At 40.8% G+C, this 17,926-nt stretch overlaps 2 protein-coding genes across 4 annotated transcripts in view; one reads left to right on the top strand and one right to left on the bottom strand.

The window, feature by feature from the left end:
* LOC114807630 (INTS3 and NABP interacting protein) overlaps nucleotides 1–657 on the top strand; it is an 86,783-nt gene extending 86,126 nt beyond the window's left edge. For both annotated transcript variants that reach the window (XR_003755681.2, XM_029053925.2), the window contains one exon: nucleotides 511–657. The gene's annotated coding sequence lies outside the window, so the exon portion shown is untranslated. The remainder of the gene's footprint in view (nucleotides 1–510) is intronic.
* Nucleotides 1–17,926, bottom strand: part of KIAA1958 (KIAA1958 ortholog) — a 142,091-nt gene that overhangs the window by 31,112 nt on the left and 93,053 nt on the right. Inside the window, exon 3 of one of the 2 annotated variants that reach the window (XM_029053919.1) lies at nucleotides 2,590–3,792. The exons of the other annotated variant lie outside the window; for it this stretch is intronic. Coding sequence (XP_028909752.1) covers nucleotides 2,747–3,792 — 1,046 coding nt within the window. The 3' untranslated portion in view covers nucleotides 2,590–2,746. Of the gene's footprint in view, nucleotides 1–2,589; nucleotides 3,793–17,926 lie in introns of those variants that run through there. 2 annotated transcript variants of the gene reach the window in all.

The raw sequence follows: 17,926 nt of genomic DNA, 5'->3' as shown, positions 1-17,926 counted from the left end.
CGCAGTGTTTCATTTTGGGGGTTAAAAAAATAAAATAATACCAAATAAACAAAAAAAAGTACCAGGGCTCTGGACTTCTCTAATTGAGCCTTTCAAAATTTACCATCCATATGCATAAAGGCCTCACTCCTCAATGTGAGCTTAACATGCTAGGAAGAACACATCCAAGCCCAGAAGAAATGTACAAGGTAAATTAATGAATGGAATGTGCATAAATTAGCATTTCAAGTGCCTTTGGGAAACATTATGTCTACATGCATGTATGTATAATGCTTCCTATCATTTGAATTCCTAGCAAATAAATTCTAAATATGGTTGATTTCCCTTAAAATGGATTTTGTTAAAAACAGGGTGTCTGTATAATGAACAGGAAGAAAGAGCCTGAGAAGAGGGATGTGCAAGGTCAGGAGGAAAATGAATACAAGCATCTATGATGGTGAGGAAGGAGGTAATCACGTAAAAGGGTCACCTAGCAGTCAAATTCAGGTTCATTCTCAGCTTTCCTTACAGGTTTGAAGACGCCTTTCTACTATTTTGGAAAGTGGTGTGTCTCCTCCGACCAAGATCACCAGAAGATAATTTGGACTGGCACATCAAGAGGCAGTGCGATATACAAATGTTCACCATCAATATAACAATAAAACGCCATCCAACTCCTTTGGCCACTTCTCTTCATTCCCACACTAAACAAATGGCGAATACATCAGATTATGAAGAACAACCAACAGGAACCAAGGCACCTCCAATCCAACAAACCAACAGCACACTTCCGATTCCAACTCCCTAGCAAAAAGGCCTCAATCTTGAGAAAGAGCAAGTGGCTGCATTCAAACTTACAGCAATGAGGTGGGGGTGAAGGGGAAAATGGAGAAAGGAGATGCTGATGGGAAATTCAATCCACTGGGGTAAAATCCGGTTTGACAATCACAAAGCAAATCAATGCAAGATACCAGAGTTAGCAAATACCAGTTAGTTTTATAGTTACTATGAATTACAGGTTTATCTCAACGATGGATGGATGTGCACTAGGCAAATGCCCAGCTTCATCCAGCAAGGTGGACTGTATTTTCATGCCAAGTAGTACTTCAGGAACATTTCCAAAAATATACTGAACTCTCCCCAAGGAGCTACACCTGATGAAAACTTAGTACGGTGGTTTGCTTTTCTTTATCAGTTTGAGTGCATTTTTCTTAGATTGATAGATCATTTCTTAGAATGATCTTGCTACTTACTTGACTCAAACCCACCACAGGTTTGGAAATATAAAAAATAAACCTCGGTAGACCAAAAACAGGGCATTTACTCATTAGATTATCTTACCCGAAGTTTCACAGAGTACTGCGGATAAATATTTTCATGTCTATGACGCAAATGATTTAGTTCATTTAGAATAACATTTTAATTTCTTATATGTGTATAGAAGCATAAACATCTTATGGTTCCCTCATGCTCAAAGAAGCCATCGTGGACGGTTATATTCCCTGATGGGTTCACGTGTGACTGAACAGGGCAATACGGGACCCTCCGTCCCCATCACCCCGCGCACGCCCGAAGATGGTCATGTTTATTTCAGATAAATCTGTTAACAGAAAGAATGCTTCCTGAATCGTCTTGCTTGCCACAGTCGACCTGACGCTTTTAGTAGACTACAAAATAAGTTAATAAGACATAAATACTGCTACAAATAGCATTTTAAAATAAAAACTTCTGGGGATTTAGATTTTAAGGGGAGTCATTTTTATGGCCTGCATTAGAGCTTATAGATTTTAAATAGTAAGATTCTTTTTTTCTTTATCCTCGATCAACTATTGATCCTTAGGCCTAGGGAAGATTTCTGAACTTGGAAATGGAGCGTCAAAACGGTTGTTTACGTTTACTTGAGTCTTGCACAGAATTCACAGATAAGGGGAGCACACTACTTACTGATAGATAATCAACGTTTTGCTGTACATCAGCGGAAATTTGATGTATAACAGTATTTCTGCCATTTCGACTTTGCATATTGTTTCAAAACAATACTAAATAACGATTACAGAAAATGGGGAATGAGCGCAAAAAGGAATCTTCAGCTGATTTTTGTTAACGAGAATCCGATTCATCTAGTTATTATTATCGTACGCATATATGGCTCAGGAACCACATCCCGGAGCACCCTACGAGTTAGAAATAATTTGATGCTCCCAGCTTCTATCAACATCTCTTCCTTGTTTGGACTGGCTAAGATCAAGTACAGGGAAATCAGTCAGGGAAAAATTGGGCTCCTCCAGGTTAGGATGTCATTAAAAAAAAAAAAATGAACAAATGACTTCTCGTACATTGACAAGCCCTCCAACACACACTCTCGTTCTCTCACTCTCTCTCACTCTCTCTCACACCCCAGCAGGGCTACGCTGCTTTCTCTGCTAGGTTAAAAAGAAGGGAAATGCCTACCTCTATCTTGTGATGCCTGAGAACCATTTGGCTTTTGTAAAATCTGCAGTTATATTAAATGACCCTTCAGTCGTTTTCATTTTGTCGCAATCCTATAAATACTATGTTAGTCAAACTAAACTATTTCTATCGCCTTATTTGTAAAAAGAAAAAAATATATTATATATTTGCATCTTTATAAAGTTAACACCGGGAGAGGGAAGGAGATAAGGATTGGGAAGTAGTGTACAATCACAGTTGACGTGTATCACTGGGCCGAAAAACCAAGGTGGGACCCCGCTAACCGCCGGTCCCCCCCCAGCCCGACACCCTCCGGTCAAGCCGTATCCGAGGAGGAGTCGTAAGAGGCGGAGACGATGAAGTTGCCGCTACTGGAATGGCTGGCCATGGACTGCGCTGCCTGCTGGCTTAAGTTGTTGCAGATCAGCACCAGCTGGTTGCTCTGTGCCTCGGAGAGGGTGCTGCAGCTCTGGTACACGCTGAAGTTGGTTTTCCTCCCAGGGATGTTGCCCTTCTCACACATCGTCTTTACCATCTTGGCCAGCTTGTTCTTGCCCAGGGCCTGGCAATTGTACCAGTGAAGTGCCGCCAGGTTCACCACAGGCTTGATGGACAGGTAGAAAGGCGCATCCTCGTAGCGCATAGCCGGGGGCCGCCTCTGGGCGTATTCTTTGTAGTCCTGCACGGGGCAGGTCTGGGGCGCGTGTTGGGTGGCGTACACTCTGGAGTCCGTCCCTCCTCGCTTGGTCTTGGCATTCAGGTCACCGGCGTCCTGCCCCATCCACTCCAGGTACTCCAGGCCCGTCTCCGTCACCCGGAGCCGGATGTCGCCCCACTTCAGGGTGGAGCCGTGGAAGCCGGTGCAGTGTCCGAACGCCTTCGTGTTGTTGAGCCAGACCAGATTGAGCAGTCCTTCGGGGTTATACCGACTCAGCAGGCCCCTTTTGCGCAGGATGAGCTCGTCGGCGAAAGTGAGCTTCATGGACTTGTGCGGCTTGTTGCCCTTGCCTTTGCACCGCAGCTCAATCTGCTTCTGCTTTAGAGCCTCCTGGGACCGCTTGAATTCCTTATCCCTGGTAATACTGTACCCATACCTGTGCTCCTTCAGGTAGCGCTCCAGTCCGCACTGGTAGTTGGCCAAGCTGTTGGGCTCGTACTCTGAGCCGTCCTTCTGCCGGGCATCGACAAAGAAAGACGCCAGGTAAACATCCAGCTCCTTGCAAGGGATGACGTAGATTTCCCGAGTCTCCGAAGGGTACTTGGAGATGAGGAACTCCCGGAAATTGCGCAGAGCGGTCTGAGTGCTCCGGATGGTTTTCTCATTCTGTTCCCTGCTCAGTTCGGCCGCTCTTTCATCCTGGTCTGAAACAAACGGGGAAGGAAAAAAAAAAAAAAGAGGGACAGAAGAGGTGATGGTGAGTTTGGACATCACACTTTCCTCTCTCAGGTAAAATTTCCTTGGGTAATTAAAGAAAAGAGAATCGATTTCACAAAGGTCACTGGAAAACATTTTTTACATACCTGTCTCACGTTTGAAAAGCCAACTTCAGTTTCACAAATGATGTACTAGAAGAGTATGGCAAAAAGAAAAATTAAAACGAACTCATGTCACTGATGCACGCTTTAGGGCGTGAAGATTTGACGAAAGTCTGAGATTAGAGGCAGTCTTCTTTTTAGGAAAAATGGGAACTCGAAAACTTCATACTGATTGATTTATTCCACTGCTAAGTGCAGGAGCCCAATTGAATCGCTTCATTTGTGAAACCAGAGGTGGTGCTGGTTCCGATTTTTGTTTTAAATCACAACCTTTCTACTGGTTACTTTAAAAACTGTGAAACAGATTCATCTTTGAAGATGTATTGCTACATCTCACTTACTCTTACAAACACAATAAGAACCACCCCCTGCAGACCTTATGAACGTACAGTACTGAAATAAAAACCATGATTCAGAACAAGGAGCAAGTGTTTGATACCTTAATTTATAAAGGATACTAAGGATAAGCAACAGTAACTAACAAAAGAACTTAAATACTAGTTAGAATCACTATCACCTTCACGACGAAGCAAGTATTTTCGAAAAGAGTATAACTCCTCAACTAACCTTTCTGGAAAACACCTTGCCAGAGTCCACACGCTAGGCAATGATCTCCCTTTCTACATTGCTCACTCGGTGCCACAATATCAAAATGCTTTTAAGTTATTTTATTTCAGTAACATAAGTCCTTTAATTAAATCCATATCTTCAAAATGAACCGTGACACAAGAGAAACATTTCAGACCCTAGAAGGAACAACTTCTCTTAGAGAGGGATACACGGCACCACATTTATTACCTTAGTTCAAACTGAAAGTCAGACACCGCAGACAGTGACACTGAACAGAAAGACAGCTTTGTCAACGGTATGGAGCCAAGTCATTTTACCTGTCTAGTGGATGGTGGAAAAGAATACAACAAATAAAGGTAGGAGAGAGAGAGAGTGTGTAGGTACATAATTGCCCTTCGTTCTATCCAAGCATGTGATTGTAAACGGAGAGAAAATCCCAGCGTAGGACTGACACCTTTCAGACTTGGCATTGGGAATTCTGGTTTTAATACTTTGCCTACACTGAGCAATTAAAGACCACTGTTAAACCTCTGACAACACTGCCTGCTTCTTTCTTTTTAAAATCACTCAATCAAATTTATTGTGCGCTTACTATGTGCAGAGCACTATACTAAGCACTAGGGAGAGTACGATATAACAGAGTTGGTAGACAAGTTCCCTGCCACAGTGAGCTTACGGGGGTAGGGGTGGGGGGGTGGATATAACCATTAATATAAATTATGGATACGTACATAAATGCCGTGGGTCTGAGGGACAAGTGAGCAACATGGAAGTGGGTGGGAGAAGAGGAAATGGGGGTATAGTCCGGGAATGCCGCTTGGTGGAGATGTGCCTCCAATAAGGCTTGGAACTGGGGGGAGTAATTGTCTTTCAGATATGAAATTGTCTCTTTCCAGGCCAGAGACAAGTTGTGGATGAGAGGTCGGCGGCGAGATAGATGAAGATGGTTGACCATGATCCTCGGTGCTGGTATCAGAATCCATCAGTTCCAAACTCCCAGCGAGAGTGCAGGGTTTTTGAAAAGACGATGTCAGTTTTGTGGTAAAAGTGGAAACTGTTACGCTGTGGAAAGAGTAACTGCTTATGATGACACTGGGTGCGTGCTTGGGGTGAGTACCTGAAGAGAATCCTGTTGTGAAGCAGCGTGAATTAGAGGAAAGAGCATGGGCTTGGGAGTCAGAGGTCATGGGTTCTAATCCCAGCTCTGCCACTTGTCTGCTGTGTGACCTTCGGCACTTCACTTACCTTCTCTGTGCCTCAGTTCCCTCATCTATAAAATGAGGATTAAGACTGTGAGCCCCATGAGGGACAACCTGATTACCTTGTATCTACCCAGCGTGGCTCAGTGGAAGGAGCCCGGGCTTGGGAATCAAAGATCATGAGTTCAAATCCCAGCTTTGTCAGCTGTGTGACTGTGGGCAAGTCACTTAACTTCTCTGTGCCTCAGTTCCCTCATCTGTAAAATAGGGATTAACTGTGAGCCTCACGTGGGACAACCTGATTACCCTGTATCTACCCCAGTGCTTAGAACAGTGCTCGGCACATAGTAAGCGCTTAACAAATACCAACATTATTACCCCAGCGCTTAGATCAATGCTTGGCACATAGTAAGTGTTTAACAAATACTATTATTATTATTGTCTCTATTAAAACTATGTTTGAGGAGTTGTAGGTACACATAGGAAATTCATGTTGAAGACTGCAGCCGCACTAGAACTACAGGGTTTGTGAGGGGAGTTTCCTGACAACCAAAGCAGATTCCTCTCTCTCTTCCAGTGCTTATAACAGTGCTCGGCACACAGTAAGCACTTAAATACCATTGTTATCATTATTATTATGCCCCTCTGCCGGAGGTGGGGAGGTGCAAACCTGTCCTGCTGAAACATGGAGTGGGCAGAAGAATACCTTCCCAACATTCCCCACAACATTCATAAAGTTGAGAAGGTTGTGGTTGTTTGGACCAAAGGATAAGCCTGCCTGGAGCACTGAGGATCCTGGGAATCGTTTCTTTCCCAGAGGAATGAACTGCTATGTTTGTCAAAGTTGGGTTTGGGTTTTGTTTTTTTCCAATAGATCAATGGTATTTCTTGAGCGCTTGCTGCGTGCAGAGCACTGTACTAAGCAGTTGAGAGAGAAGAATACAACCAAGTTGGTAGACACTACTCCTGCACACAAGGAGCTTACGGACTAGACGTCCCTCATTATTTCTTTGCCAATTTTAGACTGTGAGCCCGTAGATGGTGTTTAAAATAGTATCTTTTGACCCATATCTCCAGAGATTGTCATGTTTGGCACATTCTAAGTGCTTAACAAATATCAATCAATGGTATTTATTGAGCACTTATTAAGTGCAGAGCACTGTACTAAATACTTGGGAACATACCATACATCAGAGTTGGTAGCCCCAATCCCTGCCCTCAAGGAGCTTACATTCTAAATAAAACAAACACACCAAAGCTGCATTAAATGGAAACAAAGAGGGTACGTCATCCTTTAGTGAGGCAAGAGACATCTGCTTGAAGAATAACATCAAGAACATAAAAATACGAGCAATGCCAAAAGCCAGTCAGATGAATGGCCATCCATCCTAATAGTCTGTCTCCAACCTTAGCACTAAAATTCATTAATTCATTCAATCGTATTTATTGAGCACTTACTGTGTGCTAAGTCCTCTACTAAACTCTTGGGAGAGTACGATATAACAATAAACAGACATATTCCCTGCCCATAACAAGTTTACAATCTGCCCTAACATCCAACTGTGTGGTAAAGGATGAATTCCTCTTTTATGGACTTCGCATCCCCCATAACTTTATCCACTTACTGATCAAGAACCTTTCTCTTTGTGGAAAACACAAGAGGAAAACCATTAGGACTTTCTGCATGTATTTTTGGATAGAGGTTGCCTAGGGAAAATTCCGCTTGTAACCTGAATTTTCAGGGGCAGAATCTCACCCGTGGCACCCTTCAATATCTGTAGGATAAGATCTGTACAATGTTGAGTGCCTGGTGGAGTGCTCTGCACACAGTGAGAACACAATAAATACCACTGATTGATCTGTTTAGGCAGAGGGAATATTTCTGGAGGACTTTCCACCCGAGAGCCTGCTGCAGAAGCCTGAAATCAGCACACTTACTTTCTTGACAGACTGAATTTACTTATGTGTGACTGACTTCTCTTTTTAAAAAACATGTTCTTCACTAAGCGCTTACAATGTGCCAGGTTGAAATAGGTACAAGCTAATCAAATTGAAAATAGTCCATGTCCCACATGGGGCTCACAGTCTTAATCCTCATTTTACAGATGAGGTAACTGAGGCAGAGAGAAGTTAAACAAATCGCCCAAGGTCAGCTGACAAGTGGCAAAGTCAGGATTAGAACCCTGGTCCTCTTACTCCCAGGCCCGTGGTCTTTCCATTAGGCCATGCTCCTTTTCTTGCCTTTGGATATCGTGTTTATGCCAAATCCTGCTGGCTTGAAACGGGGGCTTTTTTTCTCTCCTATTATGACTTCTCGGGAGATGGGAGATTAAATGGGGAGTAAGTAGGGAAGATCAAAACTGGAGGTAATAAAACCTTAGAGGGAGGGAAAGCTTAACCTAAACATTCATACCAAGAAAGTTAATACTTTTATAAAGGTATAATTCCTTTTTCAAGTAAGAATTTCATTGAAAGGAATCAAAAACATCCCATCTTCCTCTTCTAAACTGTGAGGACTTATTCTTAATCACCTTGGTGCCTATAATCACCATGGACATTAGAGAAAAGCTACCCTTTGGAAATAAAGTGCATCAAAAAATATACTCTGACCATATGGCTAACCATATATATTCAAGCTAGACACACCAAAACCATGGCTACCAAAATCCTTACGACATTCACTGCTATTGATCTACAGCTATCCTTCGGCTTACCACCTCTAGGTTTCCTCATTCATAATTACCTGATTGGCAAGGATATGAAACGTGAGGTAAATTCTCAAGAATCTGTATACTAAATGGACTCCTCTAGAGAACATACAATGCACTTATTTAAACTAATAGAAGTAGGACTTCAAGCATGTAAATTTCATGCAGATGCATTTCTTTAAGCATGTCTTTCCATAATTCAACAATTGATTTTATGCTGGGCATTCAGAAAATGCTAAAACATCAATATATGCTCTAATTTAAAACAGAGGTCATAATCTGTATATCAATAAAAAACTCTTCATGTAACCCTATTATTATATTACATTTATATAAACTGATGAAACTAGGCTGAAAAATGTGATTCTCATAATTATTTTGGATTTTAATTACTGCTTTCACACAAACTAGATTTCCTTAACTCCAAGCAATTCAAGATGAATCTAGTTCTTGAGAAAATGTTGTAATGTTTTTGCCTTTTATACTTAGCAGTACTTCATTAATCAAAATTTCAGCAGCAATTTGTTGATGCGAAAGTGTACATGTATATAGATGTTCTCCGTTTCAAAAGATGATGCTATTGAAAGTGAGAGCCTATCCCTGTGATCAAGTTTGGTTGAGAAGAACATCTACATACATGTACACTTTCATCGTCTTCCACCTTATATCCATGCTAAGATAGTTCCCTGTCTCATGAATGCATTTGTTTGATACTGCGGCCTGTTCTATTACTGAGTCGGCTTCCAGCTATCCTGCTCTTCACGATGTCTTCGCTCAAGGACAGCTACATCTGCCAAGCTGATGACTGGCAATCATCACTGATGGTATTTACTGAGCGCTTACTGAGTGCAGAACACTGTACGAAGACCTGGGGCCAGTACACCAGAGTTAGTAGACACATTCAATGCCCACAACAAGCCTGTAGTACAGTGCCTGGAACATAACAAATACCATTATTATAAGCGCTTAGTACAGTGCTTTGCACGCAGAAGGGGTGCTCAATATATACAATTAATAATAATAATTATTCTAGCCTAGAGACTAGTGTGCTGTGACGGTCCCAACAGACCACTGTCATGACACATTGCTTGAGTCTCTGTTTTACCATGTCTTTAAAGAATATATTCTATTTTCCCGATTTGCATATGTCCTCTTTCAGGGCACCATGCAGCAGTTGCTTGGGTGTCCTGCTTGTTCATGCCCCACCCAATGAAGTGGAGTTGCTGTGAGGATTTCCTCATTGTGAGTGAATAGCTTGCCATCCAGTGTCTCGTTGTTGGTACCCTACAGACATACCCCACGATACAATTGAGTTAAGTCCTTCTACCATGTGGCTTAATCTTAGTGTGTGCTTGGCCATAGATTTATGGGTTATAAAATTAGGATCCATCCCAGAAACACTGGAAAAGTAATATGAAATTGCTTTATGCGCCATATGTCGTAATGATAAATCTCACTAAACCATTTATTGTTTAAACTTTATTAAAGTAATTCCAAGCGTAACATCACAATAGTCAATAAATAAAGTGTTGGAATATGATTAAGATTGCGGGAGGCTGTAGATGTAGATGGCTGTTCTGCTGACTGTGGTGGTGGTTTTTCAACTTTAGTGAGGAATTCGTCCAGTTCAGGGTGAAAAACAGCCTTCTTCCTTTCCTCTTAACGCATCTTGTAGCAGGCAAACGCCCGAGAATCTCCGCACACCTTTGAACTCCTTTCTCCAATAGGGTCTTCTTTGATCGTATTTAGAAATTATCCGTTTTCTTAAAAAATTACATACACCTTTTTAATCCCAATATTTTAGCTGGTGATGGTGAAACCGGGCGTGGCCTAGTAGATGGAGCACAGGCCTGGGAGTCAGAAGGACCGGGTTCTAATCCCAGCTGTGCCACTTGTCTGCTGTGTGACCTTGTCAAGTCATTTCACTTCTCTGTGTCTCAGTTACCTCATCTGCAAAATGGGGATTAAGACTGTGAACCCTATGTGGGACATGGACTGTGTCCAACCAGCTTATCTTGTATCAATCTCCAGTGTTTAGTACAGTGCCTGGCATAAATCCCACAACTATTATTATCTATCCCACCCATTTGCAATGATGCACTGGATTGCTGAAGTTTGATGAGGGCCTCAATAGGAAACCATTTGCCTGAATAAGATATAATTAAAGTAGCGACAGCTGAACCATCCATTTCTAAATTAAATTGCCTCCACAATTCAACTACTACTTTGGTTGTCCGCTCAGGGGTCTCTTGGATGCTTGAAAACGTGACACAAACTATGGGCAGAGCTCCCTCCGATTTTCCAGTCGTCATTGATTGTTTCCTCGCTGTCCAAGTGGGGAGGGCACGGGGAGGGATTTACTTACATGCTAGCGCTTGCTCATAACACTGGGGCTTTCTAGTACGTGTACCTGAACCAATGTCACATGCACGTGTATGACCACCTCCTCCAACACCACAGAAGCACCCCATAAAGATACATGATGTTAGTAAGCGCTCAATAAATACTATTAAATGAAAATGAAATGAAATGTTAGAAGAATTTTCAGTAATTCCCTGACAGGATTCTATCCCTAAGAAGCGGCAAAACCACACTTTATGGAAGAAGTGAGCATTTCTGAAGACATCTGCACGTTGAACCCAATACTGAAATATTTTTAAACGGTATTTTCTGAGGCTGCTGTCACCCACACATATATTCATTAATTCCAGGACTCAGTGAGTTCAACTTTGATTATCCTGAAAAATCATCCCTTGTTTTTCTTCATCTCAAATGTATTTCAAGCCACACAATATGAACACCAATTCCCTTGGGACCTTAATTTACTTTCCAGCAGTACATCAGGGAGGTGAGCATCAATACTCCCAAAGAACTAGGGGATTGTTTAGTGTCTGTCTGCAGTGCAGGCAACACTGCAGGAGAGTAATTTTAGGTACTGGGAAAATTAGGATAGTTCTTTCATTGTTTCATCATTTCATTTCATGCATAATTCTTTCATTTCTCTAGACTGTAAGTTCACTGCTGGCAAGGAGCCTGTCTGCCAACTCTGCTGTACTGTATTCTCAGAAGCGCTTAGTACAGTGTTCTGTACACAGCGAGTGCTCAATAAATGCAACTGATTTCATTGACACTTAACTAATTCTTGGATTACTGATCATTTGTTTTCCCCCTCTAAGTTATAAGTGAAGCCCAAATAAATCAGTGCGCTTTGAGACTCTTAAACTATATAACATTGTGCCAAAATGCAAACTACCACTGTATAACGCACAAGGAATTATTTTCTGGGGCTGTATCGACAGCAGGCGTTCAGACAGAAAGGAATAAGTTCAAGGAAGGTTTGGCTAAATTATTAGACAGTAAAGTTATGGAATGAGAAGGATTGAAAAAGATTTCAAGAGATCCATGGATGTGTCCCAGCCAGCTCATGTTCACCACTGTTACTACTAAAGTCGATAATTCTTAATAAAAATAAAAATAATAATGGTGGCATTTAAGTGCTTACTATGTGGCAAGCACTGTACTAAGCGCTGAGGCGGATACAAGGTCAGGATTGCCATCATATCCACGGTCCAGGGAGAGGAACCCTCTCCCTATCAGCTATGCGTTCTTCACACTTCCTTTCTATTTTTCATCACCCCATTTCACCCTAAAACCTTGCCCCAGGACAGGCTAACACTATTTTAAATTGCAGGTCAAATGTCTATTATTGATACTGTCATTAATGAAATCTATTTTTGCATCCCATGATAATGATCTGGTCAGAAAGTGATTTTTACAGTCAATCTGTCCCAGTAGTGAAAGCAACAAGTTTCCTAATCAGTCAATTGATGGTATTTATTGAGCACTAACTACGTGCAAAGCACTGTACTAAGCACTTGGGAGAGTAAAATACAACAGATCAGATGTTCCCTACCCACAGCGAGTTTACAGTCTAGGACTGTACATACACAATCCAAAACATTCAATTTAGACTAATGCTATTTCCCCCATTTGCCCACTCCCCATCTTTGACTCCTCATGGTCCTTCAAATCTCACATTCAATCTACTGCCAAAACCTGCTGGTTTTTCCTACACAGCATCTCTAGTATAACAAAAAGTACAGGAAAAAAAATTCAAAAAACTCTTCCCTAATCCCTCAGCAAGATATGCCTGTGGTAATAATTTTCTGAGAAGTGGGATATTTTGAAGTCAAACAAGACAGCAGGACAAATAGTTAATGAAGTGGGACTGAACCACTGTAGTTACTCAGTTTCTATGCAGTGCAGTCTCCAGGTTCTAAAAGAGATGAAAAGTTGGATGAAACGAAAAGAAAAAGAATGAGGACAAAAGGATGTAAAAATGGGAACAAATAACATGAGTGGATGAAAACCAGATGAGACTCCTCATAACCTCAAACCTAATTGTAAATCAAAACACTGGAATAAAGCCTTCAACACTGGAGCACCAGAGAAACGAAGAATAGGAGTGTGTAATAAATATTTTATTGTATTAATCATAATAAGCAGCACTTTAGTCTTGGCCAAAGCATATTCTTAAATCAACTTTAGAATGTGACTGCAATTTCAGGCTTAGCAGCGTGAAGCCCACAAGACTATAATTAATGCAATAAATCATGCTGTGAAGCTTTCTACCAAACCTGACAGTGTTTAGTTGATATATTGCTTATTAGAGACTGCTGAAATTTTTTTTTCACTATTTTATTCTACAGCCAGTGGTAGTGAATCAAAGTACCCTTTTCTGATGTGTCTGAAATATCTGCTGCAGGTGTAATATATGACATGTACAGTAAGCTACTGCCCTCAACTCTTGATTACATAAAATATGGTTAGCAGGTTCCAGAAAGAATCTTATTTTCATACCGATTTGCTTTGATTTAGTGCAGTAATATTAGACATAGATTTATTAGAGAAGTCACAGTTACTGGCTCCAAAAATTTGGTTGAGTTCTATCAATAAACAATTGTCAGCTCCTTTTCTGAATGATCGCATGAATGAAATAATCAGGAGGAAAAAAAGAGAACCAAAGGTACATGATACATAATCCAGAATATTTTTTAAAATGCATCTCTTTATCACCAATTAATGAACAGCCCACCTTTTGAAAGCTTTCTAACTTCTACCTGCATATGTGCTTTCTATAAGATAATTTTCCCTCAAAGAAAAAAGTCATATTGAAGGTGAAAATAATTTCCAAAAGTCTCATTCTTCCCATTTCGTTTTTAGACATAAATTTCAACCACATCTGTTCTAATGGCACTTGCTTTCATATACCAATTCAACCTATTAAAATGCATTTTGAAAAATTAAGATGCGCAATAAATTACACTTGACATCTTCCTGTACTTTAATGGTTTTGTTCATTTCCCGCTTTTCCAATAATATGTATTTACTTACGGGTAATTCTGCTTTAATTATATGTTATGGCTTATTTTGTGCCTTCCATTATTTTCCTAAGTAAAAAATGCATTTGACAAAGCCATTAAACTAAGGGAAATCAAGTGTACCAGAAACCTTTGTTAATTAATTCCCAGACAGGTTACTGTTTCATCAGATGCATTTTTTTTTATTATTCAGAATAACAGTGTTTACTACTAGCATGAGTGGGTGGCCCTAAGTACTTTATCTGTTGGGAGATCAACCAATCTTTCATTTAAATGTTATCCAAAAAGCAGGATACGCAGCAAAGTAGGAAAAAAAAGAGCAAGGAATACTAGAAGTAAACCAATGTAAGATGAAAAACATGGAAGAACAGAATTGGAATGCCAAGAACAATTTTCCCATTTCTTCATTTGTTTCCTCTCTACTCTAATCTAGTCAGCAATAGAGGGTAATTCCTGAACAATTGGTAGTAGCACAATGCATTCCTTTGCATTTCTGAACAATGGTTCTATCCTGTGAGGCAGGGATTTTGGGAGTTGGAGGAGGAAGGAGGGAGTCAAAATGATATTGACTATACTTTAGGAAAGAATTTTCTAAATCTTTTGGGAAGCCTGAATAAGGACTAACATCAATATTTATTTCAGCCAAACTAGTTAGCTTATGCCCATGTGGCCTGGGCCTAGAAAAATTAATAGAAAGCTAGAGAACCTAAAGGCAGTCACTAAACTCTGCCTCTCCTTTCCATTTCGCCTTTGCACTTGTGGTTGAACATAGTGTTGGAAATCAGGCATGGACTTCTATTCATTCATTCGATCGTATTTATTAAGAGCTTACGGTGTGCACAGTACTTTATTAAGTGCTTGGGAGAGTACAATACAACAATAAACAGACATATTCCCTGCCCACAATGTTCTATTCTTCAACCTAGTGATATAGAATCATGGGGTTAGAAGGGAAATCATCCAATTAATTTTCCAAGCAAAAGAGATCATCTACCCCAATATAGCCATACCTAATCCATCCTAAACAGATCAAGAGCTAATATTTTAGAGACTTCTGACAGGGAATGTGTCTACCAACTCTGTTGCATTGTATTCTCTCAAGTGCTTAGTACAGTGCTCTGCACAGAGTAGACAATAAATACCTTAGACAATGATAAGAAAATTTCAGAACACCTCTTGGTGATCCAATCTGACACTGAAATATCACTGATGTTAAGTATTCCCAATCTCTAATTTAATCATTTATTCTTCATTTTAGGACAGGTTTCTCCTTTTTTTTCCCCCAGCGGACATGGAAAGGAACTGGTTTCCATCATTTGTATATTTGAAGGCCACCATTAAATCACTCTTAGCCACTTTTCTAGGCTAAATAAACCCAGTTCCCTTTTCTTTCTGATTTGTCTTATTTCCTACCCACCCAATCATCTAGTCAGTCAAAAATTATACAGTGTGTAGTTCTAGGCTGAGTATTTTACTTAGTGAGGATATGATCATTCCTAAGAGTAGGCAGGTAACTTCATGGTTTCTCCGAGCAATATCAATTGCTAGCCATGCCAGAATTATGTTTGCTTTTTTAACAGGACTTTACTGCCTACTCATATTCAAGTTTTTGGTCCACTCTGACTCAGTCAATCAATAGTCTTTATCAATTTGGAAGAGCACAAGAGAAGCAAAAGAAATGGCTCCTCTCAAGGAGCTTTCCATATACTTTAGATATTTTCTCTATTACTGTACTTTTCCTTTTTGGGGGGGGGCCTTTATGTGTACTTCCCTGGCTTTATCTTCAGTATTAACATGTTATTTATTGCTAACTGCTCTTCTTATCCAGTTCATCATAAACCTGAATTTTATCCTCCAATACAGAGGGACATTTATTTAATTATAGCTGGCTAATATCTGCAAATGTAGTGACCCAGCTTCCTATGTCATTAACCACATTTAGACTGCTCTGTGCAAAACCTCACTTGTAGACTAAGGCAGCTCCTGCTTTCTCGACCCACTAAAATCAGGTTTCTGACCCCTTCACTTCACCAAGACTACACTCCGCAAATTCACTCAGTGTGAAGACAACCAGGTCAGACAGTCCCTGTCCCCACATGCGGCTCACAGTCTTAACTCCCACTTTACAGGTGAAGGGACCGAGGCAAAGAGAAGTGTAGTGAGTTGCCCAAGGTCACACAGCAGACATGTGGCAGAGGAGGGATTAGGACCCAGGTCCTTCTGACTCCCAGGTCCCTGCTCTTTCCACTAGGCCATACTACTCTAAAGCTTGTTTCGGTTTGCTAGTTGGCACTGTCTCTGTAGTTCATACACACTATACAGGTAATCACTTACATACAGTCATAATGTTTATAAACTACTGATACAGTGTCACTGTGCAACCCTGTGATCTCACCAAAACCAGATTCAAAAAACATTTTTGTGCAAAGCCATGTTGAGTTACAGCATTATAGTAATGCAGTCTTCTGCTTGTCCATCTCATCCTCACGAGAATGTCTGTACTCCAGGTACATTAAAAAAAAAAAAAGCAACAAATACATTTGGTTTCAGGCATTTCTTTTAGTACAGTGGGAAGAAGCGGCTAGAAGAGGCATGGGGTTGAAGGTGTCCTGCATGACCCTTTCCCCGACGGTCGGAGTGAAGTAGATTTGAAGTGTTAATGAAGTGCGGTAGATTTAGTTCTGTTCGATCTATTCTAGGCTGCTTTGCTTGAGCATGCAGTGAGAGATCTGCATGTTGAGTCAGACTATGCTTCTGACCCACCAGGAAACTCTTCCATTTCAGTAGGTTATGCACATTATCGAGTCTTTGAGACGGTGCTATATGCAAGTTATTGTGGAGGCACGGAAACAAGACATACAAAGTATTAAAAATCATTCTGCAGATTCAGCCCAGCACGACGGATGGTCAAGAAGTAGGAAGAAAACGAAAAAGAAAAGAAGTAGAAAGAATATCCCAGCCAACATTCAGGAAAGCTTACGTGCAACCAAAGGTTTTCATCGCCAACACCGAACTCAATGCTGTCATGGGAGAGACCAATACAACAATAAACAGACACATTCCCTGCCCACAATGTTCTATTCTTCAACCTAGTGATATTATAGAATCATGGGGTTATAAGGGAAATCATCCAAGAGAGTTCTTCCATCTAGGTGGTATATTGCACAAAGGTACGGGAAGAGTCAAATATATAGAAATCAGAATGTCATAGGTCCAGCACACCTGTCGCCAGCCAACAAAACTGAGTGCGGTGACCACGAAGATCGAGTTCCATACCAAATTGAGGATTCATTAGTTAACATTAGTTATTAATCTAACTCAAATTAATCTAAGATAAACTAAATTAGTCTCTTAGTCTGTAGGCAGAGGGTGGACTTCCAAAGTTACTTCCGTCGTGCTTTCTCTTTAGCGCATGGTCAGAACTGCTCTAAATACTCAGAGATATATTAATCCACAGAGGAAAGAGCATAAAACCCAGTTATCTGAATGTCCTGCAGTAAGCAGATATAGAGCCCACAGAATCTTTTTACCTGGATGTCACACCTTCTGAGCAGTTTGAGAAGTCAGAATCACCATTTGAGAAGTCAGAATCATTTTAGTTTAGTTCAAGTTCTAGGCTGTCTGTGGGTGCTAAAGAAATACTTCCGAACTAGCTGAGTTCATTAAAGGCAAATCTGTATCCAGCTTGCCTAATCCAGTCTCAAACGCTAATTATCAGGCCCATCAGACAGAATATTTTTATTACAGCATTAGTGTTAGCAATCAGGTTTTGACCAAGAAACCAGTTGAACTGGATCCACCAACATAAGGAAGGAGTCCCCGTTTTTAAGGGAGAGCTGCCATAAAAACAGAGATTCCATCAATAGTATGCAGTGGGTGCATACTGTATGCAGAGCTTTTGGGAGAGGACAATACAATGGAGTTCCTTGCCCCCAAGGATCTTACAGTCTAGAGGGGGAGACAGAAATTAAAATAAATTATGGATATGTAGATGAGTGCTGTGGGGTTGAGGGTGGGGTGAATATCAAGTGCTCCAAGGGTACAGATCCAAGTACATAGGTCATGTAGAAGAGAGGGAGTAAGGGAAATGAGGATTTACTCA

Source organism: Ornithorhynchus anatinus, chromosome X3, assembly GCF_004115215.2.
Source record: "Ornithorhynchus anatinus isolate Pmale09 chromosome X3, mOrnAna1.pri.v4, whole genome shotgun sequence".
Classification (NCBI taxonomy): domain Eukaryota; kingdom Metazoa; phylum Chordata; class Mammalia; order Monotremata; family Ornithorhynchidae; genus Ornithorhynchus; species Ornithorhynchus anatinus.
Note: the sequence above shows the minus strand (reverse complement) of the source record. Positions and strands in the feature narration are given on the sequence as shown.